This window comes from Natrix helvetica (genome assembly GCF_964273705.1).
Source record: "Natrix helvetica genome assembly, chromosome: 3".
NCBI lineage: Eukaryota > Metazoa > Chordata > Lepidosauria > Squamata > Natricidae > Natrix > Natrix helvetica.
The window spans coordinates 91,329,646-91,352,818 of NC_138549.1; the positions used below are offsets into that span (position 1 = coordinate 91,329,646).

At 37.0% G+C, this 23,173-nt stretch overlaps 1 protein-coding gene across 1 annotated transcript in view; it reads right to left on the reverse strand.

The window, feature by feature from the left end:
• Positions 1-383: 383 nt before the first annotated feature.
• Positions 384-23,173, reverse strand: part of HS2ST1 (heparan sulfate 2-O-sulfotransferase 1) — a 123,195-nt gene continuing 100,405 nt past the window's right edge. Inside the window, exons 3-7 of the mRNA XM_081946301.1 lie at positions 20,749-20,834; positions 15,020-15,158; positions 12,045-12,142; positions 10,287-10,444; positions 384-8,123 (exon numbers count right to left, since the gene is read on the reverse strand). Of these exons, the coding sequence (XP_081802427.1) occupies positions 7,897-8,123; positions 10,287-10,444; positions 12,045-12,142; positions 15,020-15,158; positions 20,749-20,834 (708 nt within the window). The 3' untranslated portion in view covers positions 384-7,896. The remainder of the gene's footprint in view (positions 8,124-10,286; positions 10,445-12,044; positions 12,143-15,019; positions 15,159-20,748; positions 20,835-23,173) is intronic.

Here is a 23,173-nt window from a genome sequence, read left to right on the forward strand (position 1 = left end):
TCTTTCACAAAAAAGTCATATCCAAGCCAAATCGTACCCAAGACTACGAAAGGATAATAAAGCCACTCCTGCAGCTTTTTAAAATTTACGTTCAACTGTCTGCATGTAGGAGATGACCAGGCTCAACCGGAGAAAAACATATCATTAGTCTTGAATCCCTTTTTGCCCACAAGAGATCTAAGTCCAGCCCACCTTGAATTCTACTGACTCTTATCTACCCCCAATTTGCTTTTGCCATTAGTTCTTGTAGAGAGGTTTGGCATGCAATAAACCTATAGTCAATTGAAAAGCATTCCTTCCTGATTTCTCGCACCCGACACTGCATTTTCCTAGGATAAACCTACTGAATGTTCACAAGACACATTTCAACAAAGACACCAGACTTGTCTTCCCTCATTCCCATTGGGTGCTTTATTTTTTTATATCATTTGCATTAGGTAAATCAACTGAAACACTCAACAAGAGAAAGCTCTTAGCAAAGTAAAGGGAAAATAATAAAGCAAGTCTATCAAATAGCTGTGACAATATGCTTTTATATTTGGGAGAGTGTTGAACAACTGAATCCATATGAGAAAAGGAAGAGTATCTTCTAACACAGACTGTGAGGGAAAAGGCACTAGTTTAGATGTGTATCTTAAAAAATAATGAATCACAATCTATATTTCCAAAATTACATTCAATAATGCTTCTGAAATGCTGTAATATAGAAACTACAGTTGAGCTCACCAAAACTTCAATGGGAGAGAAATCCAAGCATCTGAACAGATTTTTTTTCTAAAGCAAATATATATTTAAAAAAAAATCACAAGGGCTTTTATTTCTAGATAGGTGCAAAAGGTTACATACCTATATGGGCTTAAGATACAGTGTATCCAGGCAACTAATCATGGATGACACTTGTTCTAGTTTGAACTTGAGTGATCACAGGATGCTCCACACTTAAGAGCTAATTGGCAGTGCACATGGCAGAGGTTTTTCAGCAGGTTTTCCATAGTAGCAGAGATTAGGCACTGAATATAGAAAATGTTTCCAAGACCTCTTTCACCTTCAATGCTGGAGAAGTTAGTGTAAAAGCAAATCTTACTGAAATCATAGAGGCTTTATTTTACATAGAACATGGACAGGGAATAATGTTCATAATAGGGAAGTAAGTATTAGTTGCGTTTGTTTAGATATGCAAAATATCTAAAAAGCAATCAATTCTTAAAGTGACCACTTTTCCCTTACATAATAGGTTTCAAAAACAATGTTACTGTTAACTTCTAATACTTTGAGAACTCTGAATATGCAGCATTTGAAGAAATTATATATAAACCCACTGTACATTTTGAAGCACGGTTTGCTAAAATTCTGACATCGCGAAAGCTTACTTTACTATGTGCATCAAGTTCTGCAAGTTAAGTACAAGCAGTCCTCGACTTACGACCGCAATTGAGCCCAAAATTTGTTGCTAAGTGAAACATTTGTTAAGTGATTTTTGCCCCATTTTACAACCTTTCTTGCCACAGTTGTCAAGTGAATCACTGCAGTTGTTAAATTAATCAAATTGTTAAGTGAATCTTAACAATTCATTGACTTTGCTTGTCAAAAAGTCGCGAAAGGGGATCATGTGACCCCGGGACCCTGCAACCGTCATAAATATGAGTTAATTGCCAAGCATCCGAATTTCGATCGCATGACCATGGAGAAAAGTGTGTAAGTGTAAAAAACTGGTCATAAGTCACTTTTTTCAGTGCCATTGTAACTTTGAACGGTCACCAATCAAACTGTTGTAAGTCAAGGACTACCTGTATTTGGAGAAAAGGTGTAACAGTTGAAATGTATATTAAAGCGGTTTTGTTCTCCAATGCACATGATTTCAAAAAGCTGATTCTACACTGTCATCTACTGAAAGGCAGGAGTGTGTTCAAATTTGGGGATGTACAGAAAAGGCTTAGCAAGAGGCAATTTTAATCTGTGAAGCAGACACACACAAGGTCTACGCAGTAATATACTTTCCACAACTGCCTTTTAATTCCAGAATCGGACGCATTGCCCTTTTGCAGGCAAGTTTCTCATTTGTTTCAGGGCAGCAATACATGTGCAGAACAACTGCGACCCCCACTCATGTGACTCCATCTCTTGCAGGCAGGGTGCTTTTGTATAATAATTCACTGGATTTGGGAATACTACTATAAACATTACAATATACATATTTCATATATTTGGATTTACAAAATGTATAATCAGAATATCACTGCCCACCTCCCATAGCCTAAAGATTTATAAAGCAATTCTTTTAACTTCATTCAAGAGGTCCTACTAATCAAATTCTTTAATTGCATGCATTAAAATATTTTAAGGAATTTTATCTTCCAGACTAATAATTATCTTTAGTATGGGCTCCACTTTGAAAGAATATATGTTACTCGATATTTAATACAAACTTAATTTGACATTTGCAATCTTAAAGAAAAAACCTGATGAAACAAGTTATGCTTGCTGAAAGATAGATGGGAAAGTCAATTCTAATTGTGTAGTATAGAATCAAATATAAATCCTGTTTAGCTACTATTTGACAGTCTTTGATAATTAATTCTGTTTTGGTAGTTTCTCTACACCATCCCCATTTTATTTTTAAATTTTTAAAAAATTAATGTTTCAGAAAAAGTACATTTGTAGTTTTGATCAACAAAAACAAGAAGTAAGGTGCTTCTTGAGCCCACATACTCAGTATGAAGGAAAAATGATTTTACTCACAGTTAGAAGATTATTCAATTATCTTCTTTATAGAATGTCACCAATGAGAACTCCTGTTTTTTCAGGAGACCCAATAATGGAAAGATTGCAGAGCTTACAGACCCTAATACAATTCAAATGTAACAGGAAATTAGGCCCGTCATGATCCCTCATCCAGTTCCATAGTGTGTAATCAACTATAAACCATGGTTACAGGTGGCTGGACAATCCATTTATAGATCATTAATCGTAATTTGGAGGTAACACAAGATCCAGTTTGTGTTGGCTGTTCTCTTCAGAATCAGTTTAGAATTATTCCCAGAAATCATTAGGAGAGATGAAAAAAAGATCTTAACCATGACTTGCTCCTATGAAGGATAAAAGACAAATTCCTATTGTGCCAATCCTATATGCAATCCGAGCCAGTACTCACATTTTGCCTGAAATGCAAACTATTCTCTACAGGGATATGTCTACATACCTATTAAAATGCCATGTTTTTGAGATATAAAGAAATCAGACCAAGATAAATCATTTCAGAATTTTGTCTGCCTTTAATATAACATATAAACTGAACAATTCAAGTGAAAAAACAAACTGAAATCTTTTAGGAGGAAAAAAAAGTACAGTAACATGTGGCTGCTTCACAATGCACACATACTCTTATAAATAGGAATGTGGCTGTGTTCAGAATTAACCAATCTCATTCAAATGTGACATTAAATAGCAGTCAGTACACACTTACCATCAATTAAAGTGATTCTGATCAAGCTCATAGGAAGTTCAGTTGCTGTAGGATTTGTCTGACATTTACTCTTACAGCAAAAGCTGTGCCAGCAAAGAGTTACAAAGCATCAAAAAGATCTTATTGTACTACATGTGACAACAATCTCCTGTATTATTCATATGTCTGGCCTGTGGGATTAGGGTAGCAAGAAGGAAGCCTTTTTTAAATTTTATTTTACAAAGGAAAACATCCAAGCCCAGCTACATTTTGCAAAAACTACAGTACACCAAGTCTGGCAAAAAAGCATGCAGGCAAATGTGTTATGGTCTGATGAGACTAAGGTTGGATTTTTGGCCATAACTTGGCCAAGTCGGACAGATTTATGCGCTTGTGCAAGGAAGTATGGGTAAAGATTTCCATGGCAAAATGAGCGGTACTGATGCGCTCCAATCCCAAAGGAGTGAATGTTGTCATAAAATCCAAAGGTGCTTCAACAAAGTATTAGTTTAAGGATGAGCAGACTTAAAACCACCATTTTATTTTTTTTATTTTTCCCCCTAAAAGATTTCAGTTTGTTTTTCAATTGAATTGTACAGCTTATATGTTAAAGGTGACAAAATTCTGAAGTGATTTATCTTAGTGTGATTTTTTTTACATCTCAAAAAACTGACATTTTAACAGGGGTGTGTAGAATTTTTATATCCACTTCGTGTGCAGCAAAGGAGAAAAATCTAGACTTTATATTTGTAATTATTTAAAAACATACTTAAAAATCATAAGACCAAAACACTTTTTTCATTTTTACAAGTCTTTCTGTAGATTCCCAGAACAGGAAACAGTGAGAAAAGGGTGTTTATTTTTAATGCAAATTCTAGCATTGACAGCCTTTCCTGGAACACCTTAGAAGTATACTAGATCACATTATATTGTATATCCTATTGGGTGATGGGTCAATACAACCTGAAGATGTCAATCCATGCCAACTTTTACTCTTGATTTCCTGATCTTGATAGGGAAGATTTGAAGACAAACTTTGCCCATAAAATAGTCTTATTTCCACATGGATAAGGGCGTGTAGAATTGAGCTGAAGCATATTCCTATAGATCTTCCATAGTTACATTTTTAAAATTCTTGAATAAGCTTGAAATCTTCTAGTCATTGCAGTAAGGCATTTCAAATCAAGGCTGAGTTTGACCCAGCCTTTTGTTCCTGTATGCCCGTGTTTACAACTATATTCAAGTTTAAGTTTAAAAATGAGACCTCAGCCACATTGAATGATACTGCCCTATCTCCCCCCCTTAAAAGTATCTTATTTGTCCTTGTTATACATTTCATCTCTCCCCCACAAAAAGCTCAGCTAAACCTTCCGTGAATTCTAAATGGAATATCCAAAAACAGCAAGTGATTAGAAGAAAAGTATTTAGGGAACAAGTAAGTCAATTATTGTAGCAAAAATCAGAGAATGTTAACTATTAACTAACGAGATAACGTAGTTCTTTAAAGATCAAAGCTCTGACCACCCTCTCTTTGACTGGGAAGATTCAAACAGTACTGCTTTAAAAATTCTTTCTAAATGAATAGAAATTGGCCTTTTAAACTATGCCTTTAGTTGTGAAGTAAAATCATAGTCAAACAGGCTTCTCTAAGAATATAAATAATTCATTAATAAAACTTTCAATACTGTTGAAATGTGTAAACTACATCCTGCTTTAATTAATTTTTGTAATTTGTAAGTATATGTCAAATGTTTAGAAGCCTATATTTTACTTTGTAAACATTAAGAGTTTTATTCAGTTATTTCTTTAAAAGGGAATAAAATGCAGATGTTTTTAAGTGTAAGATGCAATCGCAGTGTTGTGGGTCTCAAAATACTGTGTTTCATTTTAAATGCAATAATTTTTTTTAAATTTTCTGCCAATATCTTAATATTGTAGCAATACAGTTTCTAGCACTAAATAGTTATATGAGAAACATTATTTTCCCTATATGGAGTACTATATTATCCGATGATATCTCATGAATCCAAATATAATTCATTATGATTTAAGTTAACTAAACTAAAAGATACACATCTGCTACAGCTTGCTTTCAAAACAAACATTTAGGAAATAAAAAAGGGCCTTTCCACCCACTTGCTCTATATTTTACAATATGCCAGGATAACCATATGCATTCATTCACGATTGAATCCTAATGTATTCAATTAGGGCTTAATTCCAGGTAACTGTAGATATCATTGCTTGAGTCTCTAAAATGCACCTGAAGTAATAAAGATACACCTAAAGGCAAAGCAGCTCATGTCTAATTAGTAGACAAACACTCTTTCCTTTAAAACACATCCACATAGTGGAGAATCTGCAAGGACGTATATCCCATGTAATCTGCACCATGTTAAGGAGGAGGATCCATACTGGTTTTTGGAAATAATTTGCAGTGTCACATTTATAGCTTCTTGGTGACACAAGCTCAGATTATGTTGCACAACCCCTTGTTCTGAAGCAGAACCTTAAATTCTCTTCCCAGCATACAAGGATGGAAAACAGGCAAACTATATAACCATTAGCCTGGACAATCAACATTTTTGTTCCGCTGTCAACATCCACACTTAATGTTCCTAATGTTTTAATATATTTTAAATAGTCTAGTAAGAATTACTACATTTCCCCATAACTCATTCAACTGGACTTAAAGGGCCATAAAACAGTCAAACGTATGGTAATACAGGGAAGTAACATAATCAACTAAACAAAAGCACACTGCATAGGAAAGCAGTGCCATTTTAAAATCTCTCTTAAGTAGTAGTCAAAGTAAAATATACATAAAGGTAAAAGCTTTACTTAACAGTCTCATTACCTTATTATAACAGTTATTGTGTTTTTGGCATTAAAACATTCAATTAAAGATAGAACCTGTTTTTGTCTGTATGATAGATACACACTTTTGATAATGTTTTCCTCTCAATACATCTACACTTTTAGCACTCTACTGAATGTGAAATTCAAAGGCTGTTTTTTAACTGATTGTTTAAAAACTTTTCAAACCTTAATGCTATTTTTTTTAAAAAAATCAAGTAGAACTGTGCACCAACAAGGAATTTTAAGAGCCGCAAATGTTCTTGATTTTTGTTTAAAATATAGCATTTCAGAATGTTAGTTGCTAAACAATCTCATTTATGTTGTAAGGTGCTAACTGCGGCAAATGCAATTTTACTAAGTAACACAAGGCAGTTCGATGATTATACACTGATATCAATTTGTTTATATCTCTCTTGGCCAGGCCACATGCATCAGTTTTCTTTTTCCTTTTAATCATGATAAAAAGATGAAGATTAAGTTGTTTTGTGAAGACGAAAAAAGAGATTCTGAGCAGAAACATTGTGTATTTAAATTTGTTGAGATCACCGAAGCATGTTTCAGTGATGTCAAAGTCTTAATTCAAAGTGGGCACTTGAACAGCAATTTAGATTGTTTTTACTTTTCATCTAACAAAATTGGTGCAAAGACTCTTTAAACAATTTACTTCTAACCTTTTGGTCCAATACATAAAATATGTATTATTTACAGCTGTTTTCTCCTTTTGCAAATGCAATGCTTTAAAACACATTGTAAAGCACCTTAGTAAAAATATTCTACTGGTAAAAGTATCTAAATAGGAAAACCCTAACCATACCACAGGCTCACTGTTTGAGTCAGAATATGGATTTGCCAGTAGTTGTTAAAAATACAAAGAATTCATGTAACATCGATACAGAATCCATTATCTGTTTTACACTGAAGTGTAGGCAAAACCTAACTTCTTAACAGTTTTTCCAATGTAACATGGAGGTTCAAAAGATATTAAAGAAATACTGAATGATTTTCAGCCTTTTTTACAATATTACTATAGGATTTGCTTTTTTAAAAAAACACACTGGTGACCAGTTCTAACTTCTTAAAATGAAAATCCATTATTTATAAATTCGGGCACGTCCAGCTGCATCATTTCTTAGGTGAACATTCCAACGAATGTCAGGTGATATGAATTCACAAGAACAAAGCACAAATGTCGGCCAGTTATTTATATTATTCATAAGTGTATACAACCCAAATTTCCATCTTGAACCAACTCCTCTCTGCACTGCGTTAGATAAAAGAAGCTGTCCTATGAATCAAGAAGACAATAAAAGGAGGTTTTTCACCTAAATTTCAGCTACAACTGGTATGTGCTTAATTTCTGTAAATCTTTGTGCAAGGTCTAGGTAATAACCTTCTTTCAGAATATTAAAGAAACTGAAGTTTAAACTTAGAGGTGATCAACGTCTAGTCTTCAGCTATCTTCTTCCAGCGACATACAGTGCAGTCTACCGAACTCAAGATCAAAGCACTTCAGTGGATTTATCGATCATCTACAAATTGGTGCTGAGGATGTGACCACAAGGTTTGTTTTCTTAACCTAAAAATATGCATTGTCCTTAGTTTGATTTGGGGTAGATCTTTTCATAAAAAAAGTTTTGTGCCAGAATATATAGCTCTCCATCTTTTTCTCGAACTGCATGGGCTCTAACAAACTGAAATTGCTCAAGAGCAAATTCATAGAACTCGTTCTCCATTTTCCAGATTTCAGACTGCTGGAGCTTTGCAATGGTTTCCTTTGTGGGGAGCTTCTTCTCTGTTGTTTTCCTAAGGTGAGACTTTTTACCTAAAAAAAATAATAATCACAATTTCATTGAGTCATATCATACATATTCTCAAGAGTCCAGCATGGACCATAAATTTATGCAAACATGCAGTGTTGTTGCTTTCGTCTGCAAGTTTCTAAATGGATATGAAAAGCGACAACATTTTTGACCAAGATTTATTAAATTTTGGGAAAAGAGTACCAACTTTAAGGGAAAAAAACAAGGAGTTGTATTCTTGTCACTGCTAAAGGGCTTAATTATTGAAACCATAAAGATGGGGTGGCTACAGAGAACTTCATTTCTTCTTATTACATTCATTTATCTAGTTCAATCACGATTAATACTTAATTAGAAATTCAGCAGTACTGATAACACAACTAATAAAAACTCAAAACAATTTGTGTCTGGGTGACATTTGTCATAATATAAATATTTTAGTTTAAAATATCTCTTAAGAGGACAAATTATAAAAATATATCATAAGACTTATACGCACTCAACATATAAGCTATACTATAGTACAGTATATACCCGTGATGGCGAACCTATGGCACGCGTGTCACAAGTGGCACGCGGAGCCATTTGTCAGGGCATGCGAGGCGCTGCCCTGTGAGCTGGCCAGCGCGCATGGGCGCGCTGGCCAGCTGAGTTCACCTTTTTAAAAGCTATTTTATGCCTTCCCCAGGCTCCAGAGGCTTTATAGGAGCCTGGGGAGGGCGAAAAGAGCCTCCCCTGCCCCCCCGGAGGCTTCAGGGACCGTCCCTGAAGCCTTTGGAACACTTAAAACCACCCTCCGACCAGACCGGAAGTGACTTCCGGGTTGCTCGGAGGGTCGTTTTAAGCGTTCCGAAGGCTTCAGGGACCGTCCGAAGCTTCCCCGATGCCTTCGGAGCGCTTAAAACGACCCTCCAAGCAACCCGGAAGTCACTTCCGGTTTGCTCGGAGGGTGGTTTTAAGCGTTTGCTCAGAGGGTGGTTCTAAGCACTCCGAAGGCTTCAAGGAAGCCTCTGGACAGTCCCTGAAGCCTCCGGAGGGCCTCCGGGGGGTCGGGGGAGGCTCTTTTCGCCCTCCCCAGGCTCCTATAAAGCCCCTGGAGCATGGGGAGGGCAAAAAAAACATGTAAAAATGGGGGGGGGTCATGCGTTTTGCGCGCATGCGCACTGGGGGGGTCGCATGTTGCATTATGGGTGCGGCACACCCGCACTCGACCCCCCTGTGCTCCCCCCACTTGTGGCACGCGAGCCAAAAAAGGTTCGCCATCACTGGTATATACTATATTACATTCTCACTATCAAAACTAGCTCCTTATGTTTTACTCTCTAGCCATAATTATGAAATAATAATGTCAGGCTACAAAGTACAATGAACTTAAAGCAAATAGTAAATATGGCTCCTATCATATGGTGTGAAAAATGATTAACTTCAAAGCAGTTCTGCTCTACTGGAAACAGGCCATTTCAATCATTTGTGGAGTGTTTTAAACTTGAGGCACTTCCAACAAGATTAAAACAGTTCATTTCCAATAGAAAACAACTGTTTTTCAGCTTGACACATGGTGTTTCAAATTTCAAATTTGACATACATACATGCTTTGAAGCACCTTTTCCCCTTTTATTCTCAAGCACTGCACAGCCCTATTACATATAGCTGGAAACCTAACAGTATGTTTGCTATCTAATCTAATCCTAAAGGTGATTTAGTTAATTTCCTAATACCAGGGATGAAATTTTACTTCCTTTTTTTCCAGTAATACACGATAAGTCCCTGAAAACGTGTAGACCTCCTTAAATGATGATGAAAAAGTTAGGTCTACAGAGCATAAAAGGTTATGGCAAAGCCATTTATGTTTCATTTAGTTTTCAGCAACTAGTAAAATAGATAAGTATTCAGATACAAAAGGGAAAATTGGAAAAAAATCAAAACCCCATACAATCAAAATGCTGTGGTCTTCAATTTTGCTGAATCACGCCCCAGCCAATCAATTCAGCAGAATTTGCAAATTTGCTGTGTGTATAGTCTGTGCATAAAACACATTTTCAGTTTTATGCACAGCCATAATGCATAGCTTGTAATTCTTTCAGGAACGGAATAATGAAAATCTCAGAAAAGACATTTGTGCTTTCTCCTAATAAGAAATGCATACACGAAGAGAGACATGATGTAGTTGAGGGGTGATGAAATACCTGTTCGATATAATTCTGTAGCACCCCTGAAGAAGCGAGGCAAAGCTGCCTCCAGCAACATAATGAAGTCTTCAAGCTCTTCAGTAACTCCCACTAGGAAATATTCATTAATCAAGTTGTATTTGGCTTGTTCCAAAGCCCATCTGCTTCCCACATTCCTAAAATGATAAAAAGTAATTACAGGATGGTTTTGATGTCTGCCAAGAATTTTGGTTCCCTTCATTTAGATATTCTAACACCAGGCTAAAATAATGACTAAGCTGTTATCTTTGCATAGGCAAGAAAACAAAGTTTCAGCCACACACATTTTTAATTTCCTTTGCTTTTTTTCTCTGCTCCCCACTTTTTGCTCTCTTCATTGCCTAGGTTAGATGTCAAAAGATTTGCAGCTCTGATTTCTAACTTCTTGATGGCGCAAATGCCTTTTTAAAATGTGCTCTGGAACAGGGGAAATTTTGTTGTTATACTAAAACAGCCAGGAGTATCATTTCGATTCTGATGGAGGGGAAAAAGATTGAGGGAACATTTGAGTTGTTCAACAGTTTTCCACAATAATGATAGAATATTTGGATTTTAGTAAGTCTACATTGTAAGTAAAAACAAAGAGCGTTTCTATTATCCTTTTCATCTTTCCTATTATTTTCTATTATTGGTATCTTGTGATTATACCGTGTTTCCCCGAAAATATGACAGGGTCTTATATTTTTTAAACCCACGAAATCTGGCCTTGGGCTTATTAAAGGGGAGGGCTTATTGTTTTTGGGTTGCCGGGCGGCTGCTCCCTTGCGAGCGGGCTCCCAAAGAGCCAGGCACAGCCTCAGGGTCGAATGGCTGTGTTGCGCTGTTGCAGCAGCAACACAGCAGCCATGAGGTGACCACGCTCACAAGCAGCCGCCCGGCAACCCCCCTTTCCAGCTGGCCACAGCACCGCTGACCGACCTAGCCGTACCCAGAAGGCATCAAGCAATGCGAGCACCTGTTTGTCGCCCTCCACTTCCCTTGGCTCAGCGCCTTCGGAATGCCCCTAGGTGAGTGAATGGGGCTCTGCATGGCTGGAGAGGGGGGTTGTGCGAGTGGCTTTTCTGCTCCCTGCTCACGTAACTCACAGGTTCACGATACCCTTAGCTAATTCTACAGTACCTGCAGAGCCAGGGAATCTCCTCTGTTGGCGCCGGCCGCCACTTGGGGTTTTTTTTGCGGCTTTCAAAGCACGGAGGATGGATGCCACTCTGGAAGTACGCTCTATGGTTGTGAGCTACAGAGTGTACAACCATAGAGCGTACTCCCAGAGCGGCATCCATCCTCCGTTGTGGCTTCCAAAGCACGGAGGTAGGATACTGCTCTGGGAGTATGCTTTACTCCTTTTTTCCTCACTGATAAATTTACAATGCAGTAAGTTTTTTAAAATACAATTCAATTGTGCCTATTTCTAACAGTGAAAATGAACAATAAGTTTAGCTCCTTTGAACAAATACTTGTTAAAGCTAATACCAAAACCCCCACTTCCTCTTAAAGAGTTTTTAATTGGGATAGTCAATCGTTGACAAGCAAGTTTAGAAAAGGGACAGTTTAATTTGAAAATGGTGCATAATTATCTAAAGTATAATTCCTTGAAAGATGAGCTACTTTTGTTAATTAAGGCTCACCATCATCACCACCACCAGTAGCCCAAATTTAAATTTCTAGTACCCATTCTTGTTAGTTCAATCAATATAATATAATTAAGGATAAATATCTTCTGTAGTGTCATATTCTTACCAGCATTCAGAGCTATGCCCACAGAAAAATGGTATTTGAAGCCAGAGTTTCTCCGGAGCACAATCTGAGCCTCCAGCTGCTACACATTCGTCAAAGGTCTGGGGGAAAAAAACCAAAGAAACTCAGAAGTATGATATAAACTTCTTTCTTGCATATGAAACTTTTCAATACTTTTCATATTGTTAAATAAGGGATATAAGAACGATAGCAAAAGGTCTCATTTCTACAACTATATCTGCCTATAACAACTATGCTTGCAAGTCAATCTCTATTGGGTTCCAACTGCAGATACATTTCAATGATACAGACACTTGTGAAGCAAATGTTATCTGCAGAGAGAACAGAAAAAACTAGAAATGAAAGTTAAAATGGCTCCTGGGAATATGGATAAAATGTGTTAATTTTAAAAATGGTTTATTTTATATTAGCAGGAACCACTTTGAATGTATTTTATTTGTTGATTATAAAGATTGCCAGTTTGTAATCAAACCATGCTATTGCTACTGCTGCTGCAGTAGATTGGGCTAAAAGTTCTGAAAGTTCTGAAACCTCCTACACAAAAGTTAACTACTTAGTACTTTCTAATACTACTGGAGCAGAATCCAAACAAATGTTGTAGAACAATTCATGCTTCATAACCAATGCAAAATCCAAGTCCAATGCAAAATCCAAGTAGCACAATGGGTGTCATATGAGTACCACCAAGCAAGTACAAGTGTACATCAGCAAGAAATGTGTGGTCAGGAAGAGATTTTAAGACAGCATTAGTTATAGGTGACTGATCAACTGGATCACAACCAACTTCCTTCTTGCTAAGAAACTCCTTAGGCATTATAGCAAGAGTAGGGCCTCTGGACTGAATTATCCAAGTAATGCTACAATAAAGAATCTCATAAGTAGACTGCATCTGGCTTAAAGGAAAAGGGAATACAGTTAACATGGCACCAAAGCAAAAGGAAGACACAAGCAGTCGGCTGAAATGGATCCATGGATTGCTGTAGTGTTCCCATAACATAAAATGAAGACCCAGCTGAGGGTGCCTAGGATTTACACGGACCATGTTTTGTTTATCTAAATGGCAGGAGTATTGTCAGTGTACCAGTGATGTGCGGTGAGGTTTACGGCTGGTGAGGCACTGGCCCAGTGGTGGGTTTCAAATTTTTTTTTGACTTGTGGACTTCAACTCCCAGAATTCCACAACCAGGCATGCTCAGTTCCGATTTAAAGCGACAGCATTTGTTTTTCTCCCTTGTGAAAGAAGATTCCTTCTTCCTTTTTCTTCTCCCTTCCCCTCCTTCCTCCCTCCCTCCCTCCTCTCTCAAAGAGAGAGAGAAAGAAAGAGAGAGAGAGAGAGAGAGAGAGAGAGAGAGAGAGAGAGAGAGAGAGAGAGAGAGAGAGAGAGGGGTTGGATTGGACTACATACACTTTCCCCCAGCCCCGGAAGGATCCAGCCCAGTTTCACTGATTACAGTTTTGAAAAGGCAACGTGGCTCTGCCTGCAATCAAACTACACTTTGAAGTTTGAAGTTTGAATTCTGTCCCCTCCCTCTGACCCACACGTACCTTTTCCAGCTGTTTCAGAGAGGATTTCAACTCTGCTCTTGCCTCGGGTCCTCTGAAAAAGCCCCGCCCAAACGAGTGCCCTCTACTATGAGGCAGGAGAACTGCATGCCTCACCTACGTCAGGAATTTTTAGGCTTTTAACCCTTGCTTAACTCTGCTCGAGTGATCATAAAATGCCTAAAGTCAGACTAGATGAGGCATGCAGTTCTCCTGCCTCATAGTAGAGGGTGCTTTTGTAGAGGCTTTTAAAGCAGTTAAGCAGTCATCCATGGTGAGGCAGCAACTAGCTCAGCTTTTTCCTTTTACATTTTTTTTAAGACAGTGGTGAGGCTGTGCCTCCCCTGACTGCACGTCACTGCAGTGTACACATACTCTATATACACTGCTTCACATACAGTAGTTATGAAAAAATAGGCGAAGAAGGCTCAACTCATTGGGACTGCACAAAAATGGGGCAGGAATAAAATCTCTTCTATTCTTTGTTTCATATTTCCTGGCTGGATTACCTATACTTGTGGGTCCAACAGTTTAACCTAATTGCTTTCTGAGATGATAGTGATAACGTCTCAGAATATTCAACCCCAAAGTATGAAATATTATACTGGGAAGAGATGACTATATGACTTGCAGTTTGAAGAATTCCAGTCCATGGCTCTCTGTAACACATGGCAAAAGTTTTATGATTCAGCATTAACTGGTTATAATATTATCCCGCCAGGCTCAGGTTAATGCCAAACAATTAAGAATATTCACACAATTCTTAATGGACTGCACTCTGCTCATGGTAAGAAGCATCCATATATTTGCTCAGAGAGGAGAAGGTATCAGAAGTGTCCTTAGGGGAGGGCCAATAACAAAAATAGTGTTGCACTGTGTAAGCGCCATCTCTTTTGTGCATGCTTCATTACAGTGCCCGCACATATAAAAGGGACAAGGATTGTCTTGTGCCACCTTGACATTATTTCTATGGTTTTGATAAAACCTCTTATGCTACAGATGCTTGTGAAAGATATCTTCAGTTGGTCTATACATATTAATTTCTTTACTTGTCAGCTGGTGAAAAGGCAAAGCTAAGAAATCCAGGGAAGAGCTGGACAAGCAAGTATGTTCACAATTAACAGCAGAAACTTCTAACATGAGATAGCCAACCTAAGATCTTTAATAAAGGATTATGGGGAAATAACAAAAGAAATATATGGAAGGTTTTTTTTTTATAAAAAAAGCTCATTCCTGCGCTGATGAACAGATGTTTTTAAAAGATCAAAACTTTTCACAGAAAACTCTTGTGAATGGAATGAGAACTTTTGCTCCAATTTTGGTTTTGAACATTATGGTCTTATGTTTTTCATTTAGTTCATAAATTACATAGTTAAAACTAAGCCACAAAGAAAGTGAACAAGATATAGTTTTACTTTTTTATCCCCTTGCTTTCGCCTTCGGAGTCCAGGCCTGTAATCATCACCAAAGCGCAGGAAGTAATAATAAGAAACCAGCCGTTCTATAGGATCTCTTATGACATTGATGTATATTGGTTTCTTTTTAACACCAAATCTGAAACAGAAAAGATAATCCAATTGACAAATCAAAGCATTTCCTGCATGATGTAAAAGTGGATCCAGTATCAAGTTTATTTCAAAAGCGAGTTCCTCTCCCCCCATATTAATGTATTCAGGAAAAAACAATAAGCAGACAATACATTTTCCATTTCAAGGGTCTTTTAAGAAGGTACACAGCCGAGATAGTTTTCAAAGGAAGGTCAACAGACCTTATCCTAATACGTTCCATTTTGGTGGATTTTAAACATCCATATTTGATATTTACATACAGATACTCACTTTATTTTGTCTAACGTATTATCAGTAGAGGTCTTGTCTGGTACTTCTGCTTCCAACAGATGCAACCTTTTAAAACTATACTTTACAACAAAGAAGATAATGCAGCTGGGATTACTATAATGACCAGATGGAGGAAAGGTATGAGGGTGAGGGAGGCGCTCAGAAAGAGTTTGATAAAGTCCTCCTTTTAAATAAATATTAAATAAATTTGATAAAGTCCTGCCTTTTAAAAGATTGTTGCAGAAATGATAATTAAGCTTGATGTATACTGGAAGCTGGAAAAATTGGCTATATTCAACAGAGGAAAAACCTGATAGGATTGGATTGAGCACAATAGTTTTGTTATTTCATTAGCACCTTCTCTTAAGGAATGTATATAATGTTTTGTGAAAATGTCCATGTTCCTGTGTTATGCAAGTCTTTGACTCCTATAGACTGCCTGGATAAAGTCTCTAAAATTTCTAGGCAAGATTGCGGAAGTAGTTTGCCACTGCCTCCCTCCTAAGGCAGAGAGAGTAGGTGTCTGGTCCAAGGTCACCCAACTGTTGTTGTGTCCAAGGCAGAACTTAGTACAAAATAAAGCTTTCATCCTATCGTGCGTACAGGAAGTCTTCCAGTTACAACCGTAGTTGAACCCAGAATCTTGGTCGCTCAATTACCAAAATCCTGCCTCTTCCAGTTGCAGTTGTTAAGTGACTGTACAGTCATTAAGCAGAGCACTGGACAGAGGTCCCGGCTGTGGTGAGAGTGGGAGAAGGCCTGTCCCCATTTTCCCACTGGGGAAAATGATTGCAAGAAGAATGGCCAAGAACTGTCTTCCATTGCCCCAGAACATAGGATAGGTGTGTGCTAAAGTGGAAGTTAGATTATCATCTAACTGGATATACTAAGCAGCAAGTTGGATTTTAAAAAAAACCTAAATGGCCCTTTACAATCTGTTCTGTGAAACATTTCTCAAAATTAGCTTATATCTTGGACATTTCTAATAGTTCACCATTTCCCACAAGAGGTGGGGAAAGTTTTAAATGCTTTGCAGTAAGCTTAACAGTGGCCACAAAACTGTGCAGGTCCAGAAGTGTCAAGAGCAGACCATCCAGTCATACTTTGGCTGTTACTTTTGATTTTGTTGTATGTATTAAGTGCTTCTACTACATTTGTTGTATGTATTAAGTGCTTCTACTACATTTACCATTTTGTTCATACTAGAATTTGTCGCATGGTGTAAATGCAACAAATACATTCTAACACTAAAGCTTCTTTTGTAGCAAAGGAAAAAGAGAAAAATCAAGGTCTCTCTTGAACATGTTTGTTTCTCCATTGACTCAAGCGGAAGTGCCAGCTCCTGTTCTGCACGTGGGAAGACGACGCTCAGGAAAGAGGAGCAGAAGGGAAACGTATTGCTACAATTAATTCCTCCTATATTTTATGTCCTCTTAGGTGAGGAACAGTCTAACATGTGTTTTTTTATGTCATCTATGAATGTATATAGCCAACACAGAAAAAAAACAGATTTGGCTTCAGTAGATGGGAAAGATGAATCAGTACTGTTATGAAAGAGACCCAGAAGATATCAAGATCTCTTAGAATTCAAGCACGATAAAATTTAAACATGAAGAGAATCCGATCAGTAAGTTTATATTTCAAAGAACATGAAAGCAACAAAACTATTTTAAAAAAAAAATTCTTGTACATATCAACTCATTATCCTCTTTGATAAAATTTCTACAATATATTTTAGCACAGCTGTTGCAAAACTTTTAAACTTCATTTAATTTTGTATGAGTGCATATTGAGTCAAAGCACTAGGGGAGAGTTTACTAAGGAAGATAAATAAACAGTATTCAGAGAGTGTATATTTCTGCTCTCAAAGAACATCACACCATACCATATGTTACTCAAGAACAGCAAATACTGCACTATTATTTTAAAAACCAAAGTCACAAATATAACGGAACAAGTTGTTTGTCAACATCGAAATAAACCTGGCAGATGCCATTTTCCTAGTTCACACATTAAGGGAGGGAGGAGGAGGTTGGAATGCCTTGCTAGACGCAACATAGATCGTTCTTGTGGGAACCAAGGTCATTTCCCAGGAGATGGGTCTGAGGAGCCCGCTAATTAACCTAATTGTCCAATATGACCAGTGACCAGGGGGTTATTGCCGGCTCTAATTATGCTAAAACTGCGGGACAAATTCAGAGTTGGTTTTCTACTAAGCGTGCCGATATGATGTACTCAATAAAGAAGTTCTTTAAGGAAACAAGTGGTCTAGGAGTTCTGGTTTGCCTGGGATCGTAAGTCAGAACCTTGACACTATTTAGAGGGCAGGTACAGACATTTAACAAATGAAAAAACTTAAGTATAAGTCAATGCTGGGGAAAGTATGCCTATAAATGTAAATTGTGATATTGTTTTGTTGTCTTTCCTAAATAAGAGGCCTTAAGTTTCAAACTACAAATAATGTATTGAATAAAGAAATGCTTATGCAGATGTTCAAAAGGTTATTATTTCATTATATATTCAACACAAGAGATACACTTCTGAATTTGGAAAAACAAGGTAATTTTATAGTCAGGTTTCTTCTTTGAGACTGAGATTAGGCAGCTCTTTCTTGTTATGTAATATTTCAACCTTTGTCTGCCATTGTTGACTGCAGCATTATGTGATACTATGTTTCATTAGTACATATAATATAAAGTTTTTGGAGGTTGCCATTTTTACATAATTACCAAATAAAACAGAGAAAACACACACACACACACAGGCATTTTTTCTTAACTTGCTTTTAAAGGCTACCATGTTTTCAAGGTTAAGCAAAATTGAAAATTAAACGAAGACTACAACATATAGGAGCCGTGATGGCACAGTATTTAGAATGCAATATTGCAGGCTAATTCTGCCGATTGCCAGCAGTTAGATCCTGACCGGCTCAGAGTTGACTCAGACTTCCATCCTTCCAAGGTTGGTGAAATGAGGACGCAGATTGTTAGGATTAACATGCTGATTTGTAAATCACTCCGAGAGTGCTGTAGGTCTAAGTGCTATAGCTATAAGGATAAGCTATAAGAAGGATCTGAAGAAAATATGAAAAACCTATCATATTCAACCTATATGCTTACTATTCTTAAAACAAACGTTCAAACAGAAATTTTCATACACTAGAAAATAGATCATATTCAGATATTATATGCCAGTCCTCTGCTCTCCATCTCAGACATTGTCAGAGTACAGACAAGCATCTGTGTAGGGATCAGTGGGGGTCCCAATGATGCAAGTTGTGTTGTAGCACTGCAATGCAAGCCCTATTCATTTTTCTGTGTGTGTTGCATACCATGCACCCGCCCTAAGGTGTGGAGTTCCTGGCCCAATCCTATTCTGCTTTAATCACTCTGATAAAAGCAGCAAAAACCTGTGAGGTACAGAGGGACCAAAACAACAGTGCTTATCCCCCGCAATCTATTTTAATTGCTCAATACACACTTTTTAGGGCAAAACTGCTTTATACAAGATACAGCAGGAGGTTAACTAGCATATAAGTAGACATTTATTGTTTTGATTCAGAAAATGGACTGCACACATATTCTACCTTATGCTATCCAAATTTACTTGGAGTGCAATTCCTAAACATTGAGTCAGGAAGGCTGTAAGTTATGTTAAGTGGAAAATTAAGCATTGTAGCGTCAAGACATTGTAAATAAGTAATATTTGTCAAAAGAAAGAGAATCTGATGTCACTGAACCAATACTATTCTTGCCTATTCTGTAGGTTTAAACAGCTGACCATTGGACCTTTAAAGAGAGGTTCTCTTTCCATAGTTGGAATGTTACACTTAAGTACCATTTAACTAGCTCAAATTATAGCACAGATAATGCTACACTGAATAAAAGGCAACTCAGCAATTATATAATCACGGTGGAAAACATTTAATGCTAAAACTAACCATTTCAGTTCTATACATTTTTTTAGCCACAAGTCTGGAGCACCTGAGATTTTTCACAACATCCACTTCCAGTCAGAAATCCTTTGAGGGGAATAGGCAGGCAATCCTAACATTTGAGGATTGGATGATAGTTTAATACCACTTGTAAAGTAAACAAAATTCAGACTGCTGGGGAAGCTCCAATGACTGCAATAGAACAAGGAATTGGCAAATAAATTAGTGCTTCGAAATTCCTCTCTAGATAAAGGGGAGAACCTGGGATCACCCTTAAGTGCTCTATACTGAAGCTCCTTATAAGGAAACTGCACAATAGCTTCTAGCAGGTTTGAGAGCTCCTGGAACCAAACGAAACTCAGCTTTGCCCAAGCCAGGGATGAGAGCATTCAAGTGGACACTGGGTTCACCCACTTCCTTTCTTAATCATTTCTGGAAATTGTTTATTAACTGCTTTGGGGCTATTAAAAACTTTCAGAATGACAAGTTTCAACATCGAACCTGGGGTTTCTCCTTCAATCCACAGGGAAAGAAGTTTCATGTAACAACTTTGAATAAATTGTTTTGAAATAAACAGCAAAAAAGATAATTAAAACATTGATTTTAGAAAGTTACTAAGGGGTCGGATGGATTGAAAATGAGATTCTGAAATTATAAGCATCCTTCTTGTGTTTAAAATCGTATTAAAATATATAGGAAGATGTAGAAGAAGAGATGTTTTTGTTGCATTTTTAGAGAAAATAAGTTACTATGTAAAAACGAAAAGAAAGGAATATGAAACCTATTTATTTACTTAAGGTTAAATATATGCCTTATTTCTGATCAATTTTAATAGACTTTTACTGATTAGGAGTAAATGGTGATGCTTTACAACTTGGTTATTGTCTTGAGATAGGGGAAAAGAGATCCTTTGTTAAAATGTTAAGAGAAAATAAGCTATTAAAATCATTTGTACTTGTCTTTATGATAGGGATATACACACACATGTGAACATACACACATACATATACACACACATTCAAGATTTAACTATCAGGAAAAATAATTTATCTGAATATTCAGATATATGAATGTGTATCACTTGCTTTTTAATACAGGTAGCATTTAATACATTCTTGTCACCAAAAGTCTGAAGAGGGCAAGGATATGTTAAGAAAATGAAAGAGGAGGTTGAGGCAGAGAAAAATCAAACAGGAAGGAGAAAACCGGTCTTTGCAATTCTCTGTACGGTGCAATTTTTGATCTTGACCATTAGAGGGCAGTCCAAACTAAAGTGAATCATGAACTACTGTTACATTATGAAAATTTCAAATGATAAAGAATGATTCAAGCTCAAATTGGTGCAAATTGAATTATTTGTTGTGTAGCTTACTTTGCAAAATCCAAGAAAGATATATGTCCATGATAAAATCCTGGTTTCATTTCTTTCCATGAAGTTACGTTCTTCACAAAACGTACCTACAAGAAAAAAGAAGATTTTTTAATGTTTTACAAAACAAAACACAAAAGTGTGTGTAGTGTGTGTGTGTGTGTGTGTGTGTGTGATGTATTCATTAGAAAAATTATTCTACTTATTTTATATCCTCCAGGAATTCAAGGATGAGCAGCCAGCTTCATCAGTATTTATTATGCTGAAAGCTGAAAACATTGAGATATTCTAAACGTGGCTAAGTTTTTAACCAGGAATGTCTTATACTTCATATTCTATAATACTTTGAATAGTCTTTGCTATAATTATTAGTCAATGTATATACAGTATTTATTATATTAAGTTTTATATTTAAGTCCCATCTTTTCATAATTAGAATGCACGAATTTTACACTGACACTATGAGACACTGGTAAGTACAGATAAGAGTAAAATCTCCAAGTCAGGCTAAACTCCTGGCAACTTCAGCAATACTTCAATTAATTTTCTTGGCAATTTCACAGAAATGTTCCTCAAGGTCTCATTCTAGTCCACAGACCTGGAATTCTGAGTTGGAAATGACAATATATTAGGATTATTGCAAATATTTGAAAATGGTTTTTTAAAAAGTTTGCTAGTGTAAACAAAGGATCCATCCTTAAAGCATTAAATCAGCTAGATCAGGGGTGTCAAACTCGTGGCCCGCAGGCCAGATGCATCACCCACCGGCCACGCCCACCCACAGTTTACTGAGGGGGGGGGTAAAGTTGCGATACGTCACGTTGTTACAAAAGAGATAAAGTTGCGAGTTCGACACCCATGAGCAAGATCCTTAGGACAACTTACATGGTTGCTTGAGACTGTCCCTACTATCTGGACAGACACAGTATTGGTCTTTTTGAAGAAGCTCAATGAGTTTGCATACAAATACATAATTTGAAAAGCAACAAAGTGAAACTTGGACCAAAAATTGATAAAACATGAAAATCAGTATCTGTAATAATCTAATCTTACACTTTCAGAAGTTGAAACTGTCATGGAAAAGTAATAAGATAAAGCAGACATATCTGTGTTATTCTCATAATTTATCAAGATAATATATAATTATATTTCTAGAACAACATTCCTAATGCAGTATTCATGGTTTCTGGAATTTCTCAGAGCTGTCTGGCAAAATGACTAGCTATTGCTGAAAAAATACCAAACATCTGAAGTAAGCTGTATCTTGACCTTTGGAGAAGGAGATTGCTTTAGCCAATGCACTTAGACAAAATTGTCAAGTCAATATAAAATGGGGACTATTTCAACTGTAGAATGTTTATTACATTCCAATACTAAATTCAAGTGCCAATTCCCAGCATTATTAACAAAAGCATCAGCTACCAACTTGCTCAGCAGAATTGCAAGTTTGAGAAAGTACCCCCCAAAATGATCATAAAAATCTAGAGATAAATCCATATCCAGCACAATGAGAATTAAGCATACTCGGTAATAACAGAATATAGATATCAGAGGAGAGAGAGAGAAAGAAAATAAAACAGGTAGGATGATAAAGAAAGTTGAATTCTAGCTCCCCAACATCCTGACCAAAAGCATTCCTTTAGGAGGCAAAGAAATATTCTCTGCCATTTGTGATTTTCTGAATAGGCAGAAATTTAGCAGCCATTTAAACGCAAATTTGATTCTGTTTTGGCATAGTAGCAACAGCTATGTCTCTATGCATATTAACAATAGCTACGTCCCTATGCTATGTCAAATGGAACAGAAATATATGATACAGAAACCAAATTTTATTTAATTACCCTCTAACAATGTATCGCAAACTCTGTTGATAAAACTCTTGATTGATTTGATATTATATCAAATGTATCCCAAAAAATATAGATAAATGAGGTATAACAGGCCATTTAATGAACATTCGAAGTTACAACCTCCTCTCCCCAAAAAATCTAAATATGAATCCTTTCAAAATTACAACCCTCCCTGCAGTGCTCTGGTGGTCAGTCCCCCTTACGATCGACAACAGAGACACTGTGGCATACCCTCCTACCTATCACCCTCTCTTGCTGCCCTGTCAGGCCCTCAGCACTGGGCTTTCCCACCATACCAGGTTCCACTCACTCCTACCGACCCCAACTTGTCACAATTTGCTTAATTATCTTTCGAAGATATCCAGAGCTCAGGGAGTCAGGATTGGGAAGGCCGTTCCTTGCTGGGCCCATGGCTGGGACACATGGCACAATTGAAAAGAAATCCTGCTGGTTTTGCTTCTCTCACAATCCTTCCGTCCCCAGTGCCAGCCACATTAGTGTTACACTAGCATTCGGGGAGTTAAGAAGAATTGATGCCAATTTTGGTCCATTGCCATCCTTAGCTTCCTGAATGCCAG